Raw genomic sequence first — 20544 nt, 5'->3', positions numbered from 1 at the left:
TCCTATATTTGCAGATTTGAAAATTCCCACTAACTCATTTCCTGGTTCTCTTCCCCTGGTGTCAACCTATCATCGTGCTCTCAAGATTCTTTGGTCTGTTGCTCTCCATCTTCTGATCTGTCCACTGTGTTACAGTTACTTCAGTACAAAAGGAAGAGGAACCTTAGAGTTCACAAGTCGCTTGCAGCTTCCAACCAGGGGTACAGTATTTGGTTTAGCATACATCTTTTGCCACAAACACCCTAAAGTAGGGAGGAGCTTGTGGCTAGCAACATATACTGCTTGATGTCATCAAAATAAAATCTAGAGGTGGGGAAACCAGCTGGGGTTTGCACCATCTGCTTGTGAGTCAAAAGAATACTAAGAGAAAGTGTGCATAGAAAACTCTAGTGAGTAGAGTTCACACTTGAATTTCCAGAATTTGTTAATTTGAAGAGAAAGGATAATTTTCTTGACTTAAGAAGCATGAAATATGGGAAAAATTAAACTCAGAGTAGAATCAACTCAATTTTATTTTATTGATTGATTGATTGATTCTTGTGGTGTTGGGGATCAAACCAACACCATGTTGTCATGCTAGACAAGCACTCTATCACTAAGCTACATCCCCAACCCTTTTTATTTTTATTTTGAGATAAGGTTCACTTAGTTACTGGGCTCGTCTGGAGCTCATGATCCTCCTGTCTCAGTTTCCTACATAGCTGGGATTACAGGTGTGCAACCCTGTGTCCACTGTGAATCAACTCAATTTGGGAAGAGAAAGTTAAAGATGAACCTTCTGGGCAGGCAAATGAGATCTATTCAGGATACCAAGAAAGCATCCAAACTCTAATGGATGTTTTACTAAATTGTTTAATTCTAATATTAAAGATCCATTAATTTGGTTTACATAGCTGTTTTTCATTAAGACATAAATTCCAGGGCTGGGGGATATAGTTCAGTGGTAGAGCATTTGGCTAGCATGTGTAAGGCCCTGGGTTCAATCCCCAGCACCACAAAAAAAGGTGGGTAGAGAACATTAGAACAACAAGGAATGGCAAAACTTCGGAATTTACACAAAAGAGAAATGAGAGTAAGTAATGAAACTTCAACTACCAAGATTGTTGGGCCTGATAAGAGCAGAAAAGCAAAACGGGGACACATGTGGAGGAGACTAAATAAATTTGGATTTTTGGAGAACCATTGGTAAAGTTATGGAGTAAAAGATAAAACAGAGAAGAGCAGAATAAAGAAAGTTGACTAATTTGGGGACTCAGTTTTCAAAGTGGGATAAAAGTGGACAAATTCAGGTATTTTTTTCTGAACATTAAAGAGAAAAACAATAACCAAGCCAAAGACCACTTTATTCTGAGGGAAAAAAAGATTGGATAAAATTTATTGTAAAAGATTTAATTTGCAATAGACAAATACTGGGATTGAGGTGCTCACTGGTGGGAATGTCACCTATCAATTATCATGAAGTAGGAATGTCAAGTACATGAAGAGATTCTTTTCTTTTTGGTATTTTCCCAGATCCCAAATATAAACTGAACTTTTGAATGTCTTCGAATCTAAATATTAGTATTCTTAGTATTAACTATTATTTTAATTGTACAACTTTATAGGGTACAATGTGAATTTTTATACATGTATACAGTATGCAAAAGTCATATCAGAGTAGTTAACATTTCCATTTTCTTGAGCATTTAAAAATTTTTATTAACACATAATCATTGTACATATTTATGAGGTACGTGTGATATTTCAGTACATATATACAATAAGCATTGATCAAATGAGATAACTAACCTTTCCATCTCCTTATCATTATTTTGAATTTGCAGTCTGTCTCATGAAGAGATTTTGGGTTTGTTTGATTAATTGATTGTGGTGCTAAGGATTGAATCCAGGGCTTCCATTAATGTTAGGCAAGGACTACCACTGAGCTACAACTCTAGCCCTATGAAGAGATTCTTAAGATGATTTTTGTAAACTCTATGCCCAGAAGGTTTCTCTGTAGTGACTACAATATACACTTACTATGTCTGTCTGGACAAGGATACTTTAATTCTAGAGACTATGGTGGAATAGAGATTGCATACCTTGAGGTTAATACTCTTTTTTAAAAATATTTATTTATTTATTTTTCTAGTTTTTTCAGAGAACACAACATCTTTGTTTGTATGTGGTGCTGAGGCTCGAACCCGGGCTGCACGCATGCCAGGCAAGTGCGCTACCACCTGAGCCACATCCCCAGCCCCCTTGAGGTTTTTTTACACTTCTCTTCGATAAGGTGTACAAATCCCATTAAACTAAATTGTTTCTTAACAGCAAGAATCCAACCCTTATTTAGCTAGTTTTCTTGACAGTATGAAGGGAATCCAACCCCTAGCATCATATGTAACTTCTTCTCCCCTAATTCCTATTTGAATTCCATTGATTTTTCTAGAAAGTTATTTAGTTATTCAGACCCAAGGTTTCACAATATATAGTTTGTCACTTATTAGAATGGAATTTGAGGAGCCTGGAGGTATAGCTCAGTGGCAGAGCGCTTGTCTAAAAACATGCTTGGGGCCATGGGTTTAATCTCTAGCACAGGGGTAGGAGGGTAGGATTTGATTGTATTGCATTATGGACTACTGTCAATATTTAGGATAAAGCAGACATGCTTGTGAATTAGACTGCATCTAGACTTTGAAAAATATAAATAATGCATTTATGTCAGAAAATCATAGAACTAATGCCTTAGAACTAACAGAAATTCAGCCTTCTCATTTTAAAGTGAGGAAATTAGACCAGGACCTAATGAAAGAAAATGACTTATCTAAAGATTCATCCTACTCCTAGGGCCAGAACAAGAAATTGTGTTTCTTTCATTTTAAACTTTAGGTAAGCTTTCTGCCTATTAAAATTCAGATCTGACCCCAATGAGATGGCACAAGCCTGTAATCCCTGTGACTTTGGGAGACTGAGGCAGGAGGATAGCAAGTTTGAGACCAGCCTCAGCAACTTAGCAAGGTCCTCATCTACTTACAAAGACCTTGTCTCAAAATAAAGAGTTGGGTATATAGCTAAATGGCAAAGCATTCCTGGTTCAATAACTAGCACACAAAAAATTCATATATGAATGTTCTTCTTAGGCTCGAAGCCAGGATATTCTAGAATTTCCTTTTGCACAATAAGCTCTATTTTTGCACTTGGTGTTAAGGATGAAAGAAGTAGCACAACTCAAGGAAACTCAGGTCAATGGTATGGTTTCACATTAAGTTGTCTAGTTTGCTTTGTGTAAGCAAGCTAACCCCAGTACTATCACAAATGAATAAGTAAAGGAAACATTTTTTTCCAACACTACTCCTTGACTGAACAACTGGATGAAAAAATTGAATAGAGATTTATAAGTCCAAGTTCTGTAACTGGCACAACCTTCTCTTTTAACCCCAGACTCTGCACTTAGCAGAAGATAACATTTTGGGTCTTTCTGTATTGCTATTAGAATTATATATATGATTTTTGGTTCTGTTGGGAGAATCTTGAGGCTACAAAATTCTAGGACTTTCAGGACTACAAAAATTACCATGATCTTTTTCACCAAGAAGACCTGACAGGCAAAATTACGACAATCCAGGCAAAATAGTAAAAATGAGTAAAGAGGAGTATGTAAATGATGATGAGGTCTTGGAAGGAAAATAAATGAAGTTCTATGGTTAGCCAAAGTAGACAAAGATGGCTTCTTCTACCCTAAGGTCTATTTCCAACAGATCTAATAATTGAGATTATTAACATACAGGCTGGGCCTGGAGCTTAATGGTAAAGCACTTGCCCCGTATTTGAGAGGCCCTGGGTTCGATAGTCAGCATTACACACACGCGCACACACACAAATACACATGCACATACAGACAGAGATTATTATTACTATTTATTTTATTTTTTGCAGTTCTGGGAATCAAACTCGAGACCTTGGGCATGCTAAGCAAGCTCTGCCACTGAGCTACATCCCCAGTCCTTGCAAATAGATCATTAACCTAAAGTTTATTCTTTCCAGAATTGTATACAGAATGTTTGAATATAAGTCATGTTTATCTACTATGCCTATGATATTGGGAAGCAACAAAACTGCAATAATATAGGTATTGTGTTTTAAGTACTGAAAAATGAGATAAATGTTATCAGTCTTGTCAAAAATTAGGGAGTAGGGGCAAAAGCTGGATATTGCAAGGGGACAGGTTTAAGAAATTCTCATGTCTATGGGTTAGCTGACAGTGGTGTAGAAGACGAAATTCCCCCTTCCTCTCACCCACACATTCTTTCTTCTTTCTTCTTCCTTGATGATCACAGACCATTGAGTCTCTGCAAATTCACATCTTCACAGGGAGGAAGGCGGAAGTAGTTGGAGCGTCGGAGTCGCCTTGGGGGCAGACCTGCCATCTGACGGCAAAGTTCATCTAGAGGAGAAGCAGAGAGTGAGAGGAGAATTCTGGAAGATAACAAGGGCTCTTGTTTTAAGGGAAAGAAAAGGCTGTGCAATGAGATGTAGTAAAAAATGTTGAAGAGAAAAAGACCTGGTGGGTTGAAGCCTCGGCTCTGCCACTTACTGGTTATTTATCACTTACTAGAAAGTTCCTTAACTTATGAACCTCAGTATTCTTTTTGTAAAATGAGCATTAAAATACCTATCTTAAAGGCTTGTGTTAAAATGAAATAAGGTATGCAAAGTACCCAGCACTCCAGTAAATGTTAGTTTCCTTTATATACCCAGCTCCCAATTCTAGTCATGGATCGAGTAAGTAGGAAAATGAGGTCCAATCATTCATTCCACTTTTAGGTGTTTACTATGTGCAAATAGCTAACTTTAGTTACTCCCCTGAGATACTTGAAAGTGCCTAGAGTCCCAAATACTCATCCTCAATCTCAAGGTGCTTCCCTTGCAGGTGGCTTGCACAAAGCCATTGGGGGCAAGCAGCAAGTTTCCTTCAGCGAAGTTAACTACAGCTCTTACTCAAGAACTCAGTGCAGAGCAGGCTGCTGAGTCAGAAGTGCTGTGTCTGTGGTGTTGTCACCAACCACAGCCATCATTTGGGGCTGTCCATGGGGAAGGTGAGAAGTATGTTTACTCTCACCAAGCATGGTTTAAACCCACACATTTAGGACCCTTGTAAAATTGTTTTTATAACATCTTTCTGCCTTCCTCTACTTCTTAAAATTCTCGATAAGCAATGTAAATGGTTCCTGGAATTGGTGAACTGTTTATAAGATAGCCAATTTCTTAATGTTCCTTTTTCTGGGGGGTACTAGGGATTGGACACAGTGATGCTTAACCACTGAACCACACCTCCAGTCCTTTCTTTCTTTCTTTCTTTCTTTCTTTCTTTCTTTCTTTCTTTCTTTCTTTCTTTCTTTCTTTCTTTCTTTATATTTTTTGGTGCCAGGGATTGAACTCAGGGGCATTTGAACTCAGGAGCACTTGACCACTGAGCCACATCACCAGTCCTATTTTGTATTTTATTTAGAGACAAGGTCTGAGTTGCTTAGCACCTTGCTTTTTGATGAAGCTGGCTTTGAACTCATAATTCTTCTGTCTCAGCCTTCCAAGACACTGGGATTACAGGTGAGTGCCACCACTTCCAGCCCTTTTTATTTTTTGAGACAGGCTTTCACTAAGTTGCTGAGACTGGCTTTGAACTTTCAATCCTCCTGCCTCAGCCTCCCCAGCTGCTGGAATCACAGATGTGCACCATCATGCTATCTGTTTTATATACCCTATCCAAACCTTACTGTCTCCACATTAGTGTGTGTGTATGTGTGTATGTGTGTTTTCCTTAAAGAGCTATGAACTTGGCCATTGACTATATGAGCATATTATCTGTGATTGCTGAATTGGCCCTTTCGCTAGAACCCCAGCAGTTGACCTTTAAAACAGAGCTTTAAAAAACTGTCTATATAAGAGAAACTAGGGGGACTGCCATTTAGATGGGAAAGGATCTAGGGGTACTTTTGTAGGTCTGTATTTGTATTAAGCACACTGCTTTACTTAGATTGTTTATTTGGGGAAACTTCTATTAGGGGCTGAAAAAAGCTAAAGCCTAGGGCCAGAGTCCTCCTCCAAACCAATTCTTGGATCTTGGATCATGATCCTACTTACCTCTCTCATAATCATTCGTCCCCATTAAACATCCAGATGTCAACTTACCTTTCATAACTTCATGTTCCTTACAAACAAGACGGGAGCAGATCTCATTGTTGATGATGTACATACGTCGTAAACTGCAGCATCCAGTATCATGGTCAAGGAAAGAGATAGAAAAAAGTCTTGAGGGGAAGAACTAACTTTGGCCTAGGCTGCTCTTCAACTCTGTAGTTCCCACTTTCCCCTATCTAGCTTCCCTCATCTACATCTCCTTAGGTATTTCAGATGACTGTTTTTTTTTTTTTACCCCTCAGAAGAATGCAGGTAATGGAATGATATTAATGTTCTTTCTTTCCTCCTACTTTACTTTTCTTTCCCGTACTGGGAATTGAATCCAGGGGTACTCCAACACTGAGCTACATCCCCACTTCTTTTTAATTTTTACTTTGAGACAGGGTCTGGCTAAGTTGCCAGACCTGAACTTGGAATGATCCTGATCCAGCCTCCCCAGTAGCTGTGATGACAGGCACCACTGCAACAGGCTAATTCCTCTTCCTACCGACACTTTCCACCTAGAGTCAAGTCCACTGCTCCTTTCCATTTTCTACCTTCATATCTAAGTCTTTTGCTTTAGCATCTTTCAATCAGGTAATAAATCCAACATGCCAGTGTTTCCTTTATGACCCTCTTTTTCTTCATCTTTCATTTTCACTTATCTTCTAACATCTATTAGTCGGCCTGTCCTTGTATACCTCAACCCAGAGGTACAGCCAGCACCTTCAGGAATAGCTAGAAGAGTTATGCTAAAAACACCTGCCCCATCAAATGATGCAATTACTTAGTGAGTGCTTATTAAATAGTTACTGACACAAAAAGACTACCATGGAAGCTGCTGTCTGGGCATTCTGGGTTCCTTTACCTGGTGAAGCAGACCTGATGAACGCATTGCTTGACTGGTCGATGGACAGAGTAGAGTCTTGTACAAGCAAATTTCTCATCCCGGCACTCTGAAGAGATCCAACACACACAAAAAATAGGGAGGTCCAAATAGAAGTAGTATAAATGAAGGATTAAAGAGCTGAGGAAGAATATAGAATAGGGAAAAAATACAGAGTAGTTTCTATAGAGGATCATTATAAATCGGGGGCTGTCCTTCCAACTTACCAAAAGCAGAGCAAAAGGAAACTGACTAAAATGAAATGTAGGTGCTTCCCTACCTCAAAGAAGAGGTGGATAAAATAATTTCTGAGAACTATTCTAAGAAAAAATGTCTTTTTCTAGCCCTCTAATTTAATAAGTGGTCCATACAAAAATAGAGAAATAAAATCCTCTAAGGGAAAGTTTTTATAAAAAGAAGACTTTTTAGGATTATCTATGTAGCAATATGAAATATTAAACTGAAATGTTGATGATCTCATTCTGAAGAATGAGAATTCTTAATTCAAGAATTAAAGTCATTATATCTCTGTTCTAGCTGATTTCAACCCTAGTTGTAGAAAAGACTTATTAAGAAATTAGGGAAAGCACTTTTCTTTTTTGCACTACTGGGGCTCAAACCCAGGGCTTCATGCTAGGCAAGTGCTCTACCACTGAGTTACGTGCCCCCCTTTTTTAACATTTTTAAAAATTTTAGACAAGATCTCCCTAAATTTCCAAGGCTGGCCTTAAACTGTGATCCTCCTACTCTGCCTCCCAAGTCCCTGGGATTTTCGGCAAGCACAGCTAGGCCCATCTACGGAAAGCAATTTTAACCATGATGTCTATGGTAAATTGACAAATTGACTTTATTTCCCAATGCATTAATCACCAAGTAAAGTCCAAAGGTAATGTACAGAAAGAGTGGTTTTGGGACCATTCAACAGCAATCTCTTCTTTGTGACTTTTAGGACAGGAATCCATTTTGAAAATAAGTACATAAAAGCTGAGTTAATAAAGAGGGTGGGGAGTGAAGAGCACGAAAAATATTCTTTGAGGAAGAATTGGAATTAAGCAAGTACTTGTACTCTCCAAAAAATAAGAAAGAAAGGAATCCATAGAAAGAAAAAGAGCTTCAGAAAAAAATAAAAAATATGCAAGAAATGATCATACCTGTGGTGGTATTTTTATCACTGGGCGAGGCTGGAAGGCAGAAACTTTATTTAGTTATTACCATTTCTAGAAGTCAGGACTTCTGTAACTGTCATGCTGCCTCTCTTGGAACCCACTTGGAATACTCATAAATAGGAAACAAATGAGTTAATAAATATTTTTTCCCTCCCTGGTACTGGGTTTGGAACCCAGGGGCACTCTACCACTGAGCTACATATCCTGCACTTTTAAAATTGTTCTTTGAGGGTATATAGCTCAGTTGGTAGAGTGCTGACCTTGCATGCATAAGGCCCTGGGTTTGATCCCCAACACCACAAACAAACAAACAAATTATACTTTGAGACAGGGTGTGGCTGAATTGCCCAGCATGGCCTCCAACTTGAGATTCTCCTGCTTAATCCTTCCACTATTGGGATCACAGGTGTGTGTCACTTCATCCACAAGTTAATAACTCTTAGCAACTTCTGAAAGAAAACCCCTATTGGACTGCTTTGATCCACATGATGGAAGAGATTTAGGAAATAAATTGAAATTATGCCTTTCCCCTTTCTCTTCTGGAGAGTTGAGAATTTCATTTTATATATATATATATATATATATATATATTATATATATATATATATATATATATATATATTTTCACACACACACACATACACACACATATATATATACACTATATATGTGTGTGTATATGTATATATATGTATATATATATGTGTTGTATATATATGTGTGTGTGTGTGTGTGTATATATATATATATATATATATATATATATATATATAATTTTTAAATGGAGGAATGTTCACTATGTTGAATAGGCTGGCCTCAAACCCCTGAGGTCAAGGGATCCTTCTGCCTCGGTTTCCCCATTGGCTAGAACTATATCTAGAGATAAGAGACAAATTTTGTAGGAGCGCAAGGCAAAGAGCCATATCTCCAGAAGTGCTTTAACCTAGAGCTAAGGAGAAAACATATTATCCTATAGAAGCTCCTCCTCACTCTTAGGTCTATTTTCTATAGATTAAAGACATTATCATGGATTCTTTGATAAAAGCTGTTTGGATAAAAAATAGCAAAGGTTGTATTTATAGCCAAACCTGCCCTGGTGCAAGCTTGATACAGGCTAGTTTTCAGAATGGACAACAGGTCAAGGACTTAGATGTGGTTGAGGGGATACACTATTCAGGGAGCTTTTGGGGAAAAAGTGTCTTTTTTTTTTCCCCTTTGGTACCAGGGATTGAACCCAGGGGTGCTTAACCACTGAGCCACATCCCCATCCTTTTTACTTTTTATTGATAAATTATTTAGGGACTAGCTAAATTGCTGAGGCTGTCCTGGAACTTGTGATACTCCTGTCTCAGTCCCCTGAGTGCTGAGATTACAGGCATGCACCACCATGTATCCTTTCTATTTAACTCTCCCAAAGACTTTTCCCACAGGGCATGATGGCCCAGGCCTATAATCCCAGAGATATAGGAGGCTAAGGCAGGAGACTGCAAGTTCCAGGATAGCCTTAGCAATTTAGTGAGACCTTGTCTCCAAACATAAAAAATAAAAATGGGATGTAGCTCAGTAGTAAAGTGCCCCTGGATTCAATCCTTACTACTAAAAAAAAAAAAAAAAAAATCAGAGAGAGAGATTGACTAGGATGTGTGATAGCTGATATCATTTACCCCAAGGTTAAAGCAGGTCTGTGCTGATAATTTCAAACCCTGTTTCTAGCCCAGATCTCACTCTTAAACCCCAAATCTACAGATTCAATCACCATTTTATGGAAGTGTTACTGAATTTTTTAAGATTCTTCAAATTCAACATATCTTAAACTCACTTATTATCTCTTCCTTCTCCAATTTGAGTTGTTTTTTCAGCAATGCTACCACCAATCACTCAATAACCACATTTAGAAAACTGAACATCATTTTAACCATCCTCTTTTCCAGAATGGGGATGTAGCTTAATGGTGGAAGTTTTGCTTACTCTCCAAGACCAAAAAGGAAAAAACAAACAAACAAATAAAAACAACTATCTTCTATCTCCTTTTCTTACTACCTACCATTTGTTCCTTGCCCCTCATCATTTAAAAAACTCAGTTTCCACCCGCCCTGTGGTGGCCCACACCCGTAATCCCAGCTTTTTAGGAAGCTAAAACAGGACAATCACAAATTCAAGTCCACCTGGACAATTTAGTGAGCCTCCCTTCTCAAAATAAAAAATAAAAAGGGATGAGGATTTAGCTCAGTGGTAGAGCACCCTGGGCTCAATCGCCAGTGTGGCAAACAAATAAACAAAAACCCTCAGTTTCCCTCATGTACTAAACTCTACTGTGTTTTTCTTTTCTCAGTCTCTTTTTTCCCTAGGGATTGAACCCAGGATCTCATGTGCTAGGCAAGTCATCCACCACTAAGCGACACCCACAGCTCTCGTGTTTTTTGTTTGTTTTTGAGAGAGGATCTTGTTGTGTTGCCCAGGTTGGCCTCCAATTCCTGTGATCAAACAATGCTCCAGCTTCATTTTTTTTTTTAAGGGGAGTAAAGAGGATTGACATACAGAGCTACATGCCCAGCCCTTTTTATTTTTGGATAATGTCTCATTAATGAATCTGACCTTGAACTTGTGATCTTCTTGCCTCAGACTCCAAAGTCTCCTACATAACATGCCACTGCAGCTGGCCTGCCTCAATCTTCTGAATAGCTAGGAACGAAGCCTGGCAGCACCACACCTGATTTAAAGTCCATTTTGTTTTCACCTCTTAGAACATGTTGTTGGTACCCCTCATTGGAAGGACACCTCCTTGATTGTTTTATCTTGTTCCAATTCTTCTTTCAAGGTTCCAATTCTTCTTTTTAGTTCAAGCCAGATGTGATGCCATGTACCTCTAATCCAGCAGTTAGGTAGGCTGAGGCAGGAGGATCATTAGTTCAAAGCCAGCCTCGGGTATTTAGGGAGGCCCTAAGTGACTTTGCAAGATTCTATCTCAAAATAAAACATAAAAAGGCCTGGGAATGTGGATCAGTGATTAAATGCCCCTGGGTTCAATCCCTGGTACCAAAAAAAAAAAAAAAAGGGGTGGGGGGTGTTTCAAGGATTCCTTCTAGAAAACTTCATTTATCCTCCCAAAAGTTTGTTTCTATATTTGTCTCTTGTCTCACTTAGCCTTGGAAACTTTGAGAGAAAGATCACATCTTGGTACTTTGTATAGCCAACAGCAGTTTCTGCTCATTATGGGTTCAAAATGTCATTAATTTAAATTGGCCTAATGGAAGAACATGCTACATATGCTATCATCTATTTAGGATCCTTCAGCAGCTGCACTGCCTCCCATAATGGGCTCTAGGGAAAATCCAGAATGGCCCTCACGGCCCTGGGATCCCAGATCTGAACTCACCCAGTTCATCTGTGGAAGGCTCCATATCAGCCAGAACTGAAAAGGCACAAAACAGCAGGTGTGAGGAGGGCTTTGAAATGCAAGGGGTAAGGGAGAGTAGGAAAAAGAAGAACAGAGGGCAAGGTCAGGACTACTGCTACCTTTGTGTATGATGTCCAAGGGAATAGAATTTATAAAATTAATTGGGAATATCTTTTGAAGAATATTGCTCCTATTGAGATTATGTTAATTTTTGAATGCTTGTATTATTATCTAAGCCTTATTTAGCTATTTAGTTCACTTTGTTCCACTTTTTAAAGGACTATCGACCTCTCTTATCCCATGGTCACTGAACAATACTCCCACAACCCCTTTATTTAGAGCTTAAAATGTAGCATTAATTCAAGAATTCAAGATCCATTCAAGATCTGGAATATTTTTAACAACATCATGAATCAGAGTTTTCTTTCTCTTCTTCTTCTTTTGGTACTGGGGACTGGACCCAGGTGCTTTACCACAAAGCAGCATCCCCAGTCTTTTTTGTTGTTGTTGTTGTTAAGGGTCTAAGTTGGTAAGGCTGATCTCAAACTTTCGATCCTCCTGCCTCAGCCTCCTCAGTAGCTAGGATTACAGGCATGTGGGATTACACTCCTGGCAGATCATGCCTCTTTTAAGAACTTCAGTGAAACTTACCAGTTTCATCTGTTGAAGGTTCATTCACCAGATCTGCAAAGGTACAAAACAGGGAATGAAAAATGCAGGTGAAAAAAGTATCTACCAGAAGCAGGATAAAGGGGATGATTATCTAAAAGGTGATGAGAAGGATAAAAATGAGGGCATGTGGACTCTTGGGTAAAGAAAGAAATGAAAGAGGTAATAAGACTGAATATTTTTACTGCAATGGTGGCTTCTAAGATGGGCAAGAGCCAGGCACAGTGGTGTATACCTGTAATCCCAGCAGCTTGAGAGGCTGAGGCAGGAGAATTGTGAGAGGCTGAGGCAGGATGATTGTGAGTTCAAAAGCCAGCCTCAGCAACAGTGAGGAGCTAAGCAACTCAACTCAGTGAGACCCTGTCTCTAAATAAAATACAAAATAGGACTGGGGCTAGGGGCTCAATGGATGAGTGCCCCTGGGTTCAATCTGGGCACCAAAAAAAAAAAAAAAAGACAAGAGAGCTCTGGTCTGGGTGAGCACACAATGCCCACCAAGTTTTTTGTTTGTTTGTTTTTGTTTGTTTGTTTTTTGGTCAGACATTATCCTCAACCCTTGTATTCCCAATATGATAGCAAGAAAGTTACCAAAAAAAAAAAAAAACAGTGGGGGTGGATAGCTTACTGGGATCTTCTGTGAATGTTTCTGGAGTCACATCATCTGAAAGAAAATCAGAAAACATTTTTTGAGCACTCTATGGCTCCCTCTACACTTGCACTTCCAATAAATGACATTATCAAGCACAACACCAGTACATGGTTAAGTATCCCCTAAATTGTTTTTCTTTATCTGCCTATAATAATTACAATGGATTGATGATCTCTTTGCTAATCACAAATTCTACCACTAAGCTATACCTCCAGCCCAACATTTATAATTTTGATATGAATTTGCTGATAATGCTATTATACAGAGTGCCTACAAAAGGTGGTGGTGATGATTTTCTGATGCTCAGAAATGAGAGAGGGGGTGGGGGCTGCCAATGTTAGTAGACAACTCTTTGCATTTGATCATCGGAAAATTAAAGGCAGGAAGAGAGGAAATAAAAATGGTCCAGATCTTTGGGTGGATTATATTAGGAAATACTGAGAAAACTATATCTGGGATTTTAAATAATAGTGCTTTTAAAAACAAATTGTCTTTTCTATTATTCTTATTATTTGGTGTTGTAGATTGAACATAGAGCCTTGTACATGCTAAATACATATTTTACCTCTGAACTATGTTCTTAGCCTACTGTCTTTACATTAAAAGCAAAAAACAAAAAACAGCAATCAAAAAAGCAGTTCTAATGTTTCATTTTTAAAAAAATATCTTTTTTTATATGGACACAATATCTTTATTTATTTTCATGTGGTGCTGAGGATCAAACCCAGTGCCTCACGTGTGCAAGGCAATGTTCATTTGTCTCATTTTTAAATTAACTTTCTTCTTCCTTTTTTCTGGGAATAAATCCAAAGGTGTTCTACCACTGAGCAAAAGCCCCAGCCCTTTTTACTTTTTATTTTGAGACAGAAGATCTCGCCAAGTTGCAGAGGCTGTCCTCACCTGAACTTTCGATCTTTCTGCTTCCATCTCCTGAGTAGCTGGGATTATAAGCATGGACCACCATGCCCAATTTAAGATTTTCATTGATTATTATTCATGCTAGACAAGGGCTCTATCACTGAACCATACTCCAAGCCCAAAATTTTGCTTTTTTTTAGATGTCAATGGACCTTTATTTCTTATTGATATGTGGTGATGAGATTCAAACCCAGTGCTTCACACATGCTAGGCAAGCACTCTACCACTGAGCCCCAATCCAGCCCTTTGCTTTGTTTTTAAAAGTATACATTTGTATTAAGTGTACAAATGATGTGTTTTTTATACATTTATTTACTTATTTATTTATTTATTTATTTATTATGTGGTGCTGACGATGGAACTCAGTGCCTCACATGTGCTGGATAAGTGCTCTACCACTGAGCCCCAACCCCAGCCCCACAATGTTTTTGATATATATTCACAAAGTGAAATAATACTACAGTCAAGCAAATTAATTATGTCTATATTCTTACATAGTTACTGTGTAGGTGTGTATGTGGTAGGGAGAGAGAGGGAGAAAAGAGCATCTAAAATCTGCCATCTTGGCAAATAACTTTTTTTTTTTTAAAGCAGATACCACATTTTTTATACCTTTATTTTATTTAGCCATTTTTATGTCGTGCCGAGGATCAAACCCAATGCCTAGAACATGCTAGACAAGCGCTCTACCACTGCTCTGAGCCACAATCCCAGCCCAATAACTTTTAAATACTGTATTTAGCAAATGTTCCATCTGGAATTGTTTGAATAGTTCATAGTCATAATCTATTCTGTCCACTAGAGGTCAGCAAATTCACAAAGTTTGCTTTGACTTTTTAATTTAATTTTTTTTTTTTTTTTTTTTTTTTTTTTGGTACTGGGGATTGCACCCAGGGAAGATTTCCCATTGACCTACATCCCCAGTCCTTTTTATTTTCTTATTTTAAGACCAGAGTCTCACAAAGTTGCCCAGGCTGGCCTTGAATTTGCAATCCTCCTGTCTCAGGCTTGGGAGTTTCTAGGATTATAGGCATACACCACCGTATCCAGAAGAATCAATGTTTTTTTTTGTTGTTGTTGTTGTTTGTTTGTTTTAATAAAGCACGTCAGAGTTATTGATAATTGTAAGGAGGAAAACTACAAATAAAGCATTTCGTAAGCATTTCTTCTGGTTATCTCATTCTTTTTTTCTGTAAACTTCAGATAAAACAGATAGAAATTTATCCGATCTGATAAGCATCTTTTTTTTGTGCCTGTTGCTAAGTATTGAACAGGATCTCTCATAAGCTAGGCAAGCACTCTATCCCTGAGCTACACCCTCAGCCCTGAGCCTTGTTAACATTCAGAAAAAGCTTTCTTCTTTCAGAACAAATTTTGATAAAAGGAATCCATCTCTGTTCCAATATCACAGGATTTTTTCTTTTCTTTTCTTTTTTTTTTTTTTTTTTGTCTTGGTACTAGGGATTTATCCCAGAGGCTCTCTACCACAGAGCTCCATCCCCAGTCCTTTTTATTTTTCATTTTGAGACAGGGTCTTGCTAAATTGCTGAGACTAGACTGTCCTCAAACTTGCATCCTCCTGCCTCAACCTATCCAGTTTCTTGGATTATATCTATGCACCACTGGGCCCAGCTATCACAGGATATTTGAAATATTATCACTAACCCACATCATTCTAGAGATTATGAGAGGCAGATGGAGCCTCTCAAAGGTGGAGCCCAGTTTCAACCCACTTTCTCCCTTTCTCCAGAGGCTTCTCCACATTCCAGTCCAGACACACACATAGGTAGAGTGAAGCCACCGGAGGGAAGAGTTTAAGAGCATGGTCTGTCCTTTGGTTTTCAGGGCAGAGTACTGCTTTTCTGTATATATTGCAGTTAAACCAACTTTTTCATGAGCTACCACTGTGAAATCCTTACTCTAGGTTTCATGAAGTTCTCTGAAAAGGAATCCTTAGAAATTTTCATCATAACTTATACTTTTTATGTTAAAAAAGAATCCTAAAGTCATAAGACAGGACTGGTCCTTACCACCCTAGAGAAATCGACTCAGAGTTTTAATTTTACTAGTGCTGTCTCATTCAAAAACTTAGCAACTCAGATATTTTTACCAATAACAGGAAAAAAAGTTTATTTCTATATTTTTATCTTCAGTACCAGGACTTTCAGCAAGAAATGTATATTATACGGGCCCTGTATACAAAAATGTAAACCTGAAACAACTTTTGTAAAATAATGCTTTACTCTTACAAAACACAAATAATAAATTCTGATACATTTAGTTTACCTTAAGTTGTTAAAAAAAATACCAGTTGTGACCCACTAAATTAATTTTATGACTCATTGGTAGACTATATATTTCAGTGTTCTATTCTCTAGCCCTCATGGGCTGGGAAAAATAAGGTGACATATTATAATCATGTCAAAAGCTTTGAGGCAGGGTGGAGTTTCCTTAATCAGATTGAAGGAAGAGTCCTTTAGGAACCAAAACTTTTGAGTCCTGTCCAGTTGTGCCACATTTTCACCATAGAACTGCCAAGATTTCTTGCCCTGTTTTTACATTTTAGTTTTTCCACTATTATGTGGATAGAATAATGCTTTCTGGGGGCTGTGGGTGTAGCTCAGTGATAGAATGCTCATGTAGCAGGCTCAAGGCCCTGATTCAATTCCCAGTGCCACATAAATAAATAAATATCCTTCCCAAATCATAAACAAACAAACAAAAAGTAACAAACAAAAAAAATAGACCTAGGGATGTAGGTCAGTGCTAGAGCACTTGTCTAGCATGTATAAGGACCTGGGTTCAATCCCCAGCTCTGGAAAATAAAAAAGAGAATGTTTTCTTGCTGGACCTGGTGTCACAGAACTGTAATCCTAGTGACTCAGGAGGCTAAGGCAGGAGGATTGAGTTCAAGATCAGCCTCAGCAATTTCATGAGGCCCTAAGCAATTTAGTGAGATCCTGTCTTAAAATAAAAAATTAATCGTTAAGTTCCAGGCCAGCCTCAGCAATTTGGCAAGACCCTGTTTCAAAAAAATAAAAATAAATAAATAAATAATGAAAAGGGCTGGGATGTAGCTCAATGGTAAAGCACCCTGGATTCAACCCTCAGAGCAAAAAATAAAATAAAATAAATAATAATAATAATGTTTTCCACAAGGATTGAAGGGTAATGAGTATTTTCTTGAGTTAGATAAGAGATCTGTAGAGGAGAGTGGAAAGGAAAGAGAAGAGATGGGCATAGAAAAGTTATTGGGAAAGATGTTTCAGTAGTGGAAAAAAAAAAAGAAGGTTTTTATGAATAAGATTATAAGATTGTGGAAGCTGGTAAATTAGATCCTGTTTCTTATGCCTTGGCAATGCATTTTTCCCCCCAGGAAAGATTCTTTTTTGTTTTTCCTGGTACTGGGGATTGAACCCAGGGGTTCTTAACCACTTAGCCACATACCCAGCCCTTTTATTTTTTATTTTGAGACAAGGTCTCACTAACTTGCTTAGGACCTCGCTAAATTGCTGAGGCTGACTTTGACCTTGTGATCCTCCTGCCTCAGTCTCCTGAGCTGCTGGGATTACACCAGATTCTTTAACTGTTCATCTATATTATCCTGATAAAAACCCCAATACAGCCCATATTCAAGGCTTCACCTACCTCCTCGTTGACCATCGACCCCCAGAGTTATCCATTCTGCAGGAAGGAAGAAGAAAGGAGATATGAATGACTCCCACTGTATGCGCCATAAGGCTTTCATGAAGTGAATCAGAACACGATGTGGAAATGGTTGAGTATGATCTTTAATTTATTCCCATAAGCTCAACACAAAATTGCTCAGACTACTAGTGCTATGCACAAAACTGATAGAAATGGAAACAATCTAGAAAGGCAAGTTCCTGAGAAAATGCCCTGAATCAGAATGTTCTCTTTTCTTCATGCCCAGCCAGGAAGGGTTCTTTTGCACAAGGGGGTCCAGCAGCCTTTCTAGCCTCACAGCCTTCCATTGGCACCCTATTGAACAAGGCAGAAAAATTACTTTCTCAGTCTCTATCTGGTAGAATAAGGGGGAAAAAATAGAATGGTATTTCTTTAAAGTCCAGGGTTACTTTTTGTGACCAATCATTTAGCTAGATTCTGCGAAAATCTGTGAAGATCGTTTTTTCTTTTGAGTGTAGGTGTCTGTTTCTTGCATGCATATGAATATATTTATATAACTGTTCATGCAGATGTTAGGTATCGGTGTATACATTCCCACCAGTTTTCTTCAGGATTTAAATCTTGTTCATTTTCTTATTATATATTCTCTATACATTTGTGTATATATTGGTATATTAGATTCTTTTTCTTCAGGTGTTTGTTTACTTGTGTATTTGTGTGTGACTCCCTTTTAGTGGTAATAAGCAAGTGTGTGCATCATAGTTTCACCCTAGTTTCCTAGGTTCAGGCTGTCTTTTCCCAGTGGAAGGTCATCTCTGGTCACATTCCTGTCCTTTCTAATTTGACACAAAATCTGTTGTTTCCTTCTCTTTAATTTAAAGCAGTTCTAGAACTCAGTTGTCAGGCATGTCTCCTCTCAATCCCCTTTAATCTTGGCCCATTCCACCTTCTAACACACAGCTCCTCATATAGATAGAGCTAGGAAGCTGACATTTTGGGGAGAGAAGAATAAAAATAGGGACTCACCAGATGTGATGATGAGTGCAGTGAGAAACAGCAGCGCTTTGGGGCCAAAGAGCAGCATATCTGATGGGGTAGTGGGAAGAGTAGAGAGGGTGATGCTCAGGGACACACTGACATTTTGCCCCAGGAAAAGGTACCCCAGTAGCTGGTTTCTTGTCTTCCCAGGAGCTTTCTTGGTTTCTCTTTGACTCAAACCCTTTCTCTCTTTTATTATCTTTCACACAACATTTATTTCTCCCTCAAATCTGATCTGTTCTTTGGTAATTTACTATTAGTCCCTCTTACTACTCTTTTCTACCAAATTAGCAGAATTTCTTTTTCTTTTTCTTTAAGACTAAGTCTCACTACGTTGCCCAGTCTGGCCTCAGACTCCTGGGCTTAAGCACTCCTCCTGCTTCAGCTTCCCAAGTAACTAGATTTGTAGATGCTGGGACACTGCATCCAATTTTCAGAGGAATTTTTGTACTCTAAATAGTCCATTCTTTGCCAAACCCCATGGCCTTTTTCACCCCTCATATCTAAGCTTCTTTTTGTCTATCTCTGTCTTCTTTGTGTCATCTGCTCATCCTGGTTACTCCTCTTTTTGGAATTCCATGATAATTTGGGAGTCTGCTCAATTCTAAGTTCAGCAGCATTCCCCACTTCCCCTCTACAGCCTTTCAGTACACACACACACACACACACACACACACACACGCACGCATACACACACAATGCACACACAATCCCTCTGTCTCTACAGAGTTTTATAATGGAGCAACTCACTGTCTCTGGTGCTCCGCTCTCTGCTGTCTCCACTGAGTCCTTTGGCGGCTGTGTCTCTGTCCTCGCACTGTTCTCCTTTGGCTGGAGAGTAAGATGAACAGAGCCACGCCCTGGGAAGGACTTCAGATTTGGCCTAGTCTGAAACAATGAGATGAGGGAGAGGGAAAAAGAGAGAGAGAAAGCCAGGCTAGAGGCCCAGAATGCAGTGTTACAATAAGGCTGGAATGAGAAGGGAGAAGGGAATTTGTAGTCATTCACACCCTCATTCCAAAGGTTATGACCACACTGGTGAGAGATCTTGCTGCTCCCTAGAAGAGTTGGCCCACATTCATGTATGCCTCTTCCATCCGCTTATTTTCCCTCTTACTGTCTGGCCCAATCTTCCTTTACTCTGTGGGTTCCTTTTTACCTTACTAGTCCCCTCTCATTCTTGGGGTGTTTTATTGCACATTAGCAGACTTTATTTCTGTCTCTCTTTCTTCCATATTTGAATCATTCCTCCATTCCTCTCTTTTTTCTTTTTGGTACTGGGGATTGAACCCAGAAGCCCCCCACCACCGAGTCACATCCTCAACCTTTATTATTTTACTTTGAGACAGAGGCTCTCTAAGGTCCTGAGGCTGGCTTCAAACTTGTGATCCTCCTACCTCAGCTTCCCAAATTACTGGAATTATAAGTGTGCACCACAACACTCAACTCTATTCTTTTTTATTTGTTTTATGTTTTTCTTTTTTGTGTGTGTGTGTGTTTGTGTATATGTATGTGTGTGTGTCTTTTTAATATTCATCTCTTCAGCACATTCCTTTGTATCTCTGTACTTCTTTTTCTTCTTTGCCTCTTTCTTGACTCACACATCCAGGCTCTTGTTTTTTCCCTTTGGGGTTATCCTATTTATTCTCACATCCAAGCAAACACAGACACCAAGTGAGGTTTGTCCAGGAGAAAGTCTGGCTATCTTGGAGTTATAAAAAGTTGAAGCATTCAGAACTGTCCAAATCCTTTTCAAATGTGGAGGAGCTCCATGAGAGGAGCCAGTCTTATTTTGTCTTTGACTTTGTTTAGACTTGTGCTAAGAATCTTAGTTTCTGAAATTTGAAAAACAAAATGCCTTAAGAAGCCTAAAGAAAATTGGGAGTCAAGTTCATTCTACTTATTTTCTATCAGTATTTTTTCTCAGATCATATAATATGCTGACAACATTCTCTCTGATCCAGGAATCTTAAAAAGATTTTGTATTTGCTCTCCTTCATAAACATTTCCACATTAG

General features: G+C 38.6%; 1 protein-coding gene across 2 annotated transcripts; it reads right to left on the bottom strand.

Moving 5' to 3' along the window:
* Positions 1 to 3884: 3884 nt before the first annotated feature.
* Mfap5 (microfibril associated protein 5) lies at positions 3885 to 19496 on the bottom strand. Of its 2 annotated transcripts, XM_026379313.2 has the most exons (10): positions 19278 to 19494; positions 18516 to 18575; positions 17490 to 17525; positions 12900 to 12935; positions 12257 to 12289; positions 11585 to 11620; positions 8194 to 8223; positions 7025 to 7112; positions 6169 to 6242; positions 3885 to 4423 (listed from the first exon to the last, which is right to left on the bottom strand). In XM_026379313.2, the coding sequence occupies exons 2-10, from the start codon at positions 18571 to 18573 to the stop codon at positions 4311 to 4313; spliced, it is 504 nt and encodes a 167-aa protein (XP_026235098.1). In that variant the 5' UTR covers positions 18574 to 18575; positions 19278 to 19494; the 3' UTR covers positions 3885 to 4310. The 2 variants fall into 2 exon arrangements, with proteins under 2 accessions (XP_026235098.1, XP_077654509.1); XM_077798383.1 differs by lacking the exon at positions 12900 to 12935 and having other exon boundaries at positions 19278 to 19496.
* Positions 19497 to 20544: the final 1048 nt, after the last annotated feature.

Source organism: Urocitellus parryii, chromosome 5 (genome assembly GCF_045843805.1).
Source record: "Urocitellus parryii isolate mUroPar1 chromosome 5, mUroPar1.hap1, whole genome shotgun sequence".
Taxonomy (NCBI): Eukaryota; Metazoa; Chordata; class Mammalia; order Rodentia; family Sciuridae; genus Urocitellus; species Urocitellus parryii.
Note: the sequence above shows the minus strand (reverse complement) of the source record. Positions and strands in the feature narration are given on the sequence as shown.

Bases quoted from the DNA above. Each gene is read 5' to 3' on its own strand.
- Mfap5 (XM_026379313.2), bottom strand. From the start codon at position 18,573: ATGCTGCTCTTTGGCCCCAAAGCGCTGCTGTTTCTCACTGCACTCATC. The intron at 12,936-17,489 runs GTAGGTGAAGCC...ATTTTCTTTCAG, and splicing joins GGTCGATGGTCAACGAGGAG to ATGATGTGACTCCAGAAACA. The intron at 4,424-6,168 runs GTAAGTTGACAT...CTTCTCCTCTAG, and splicing joins GGAACATGAAGTTATGAAAG to ATGAACTTTGCCGTCAGATG.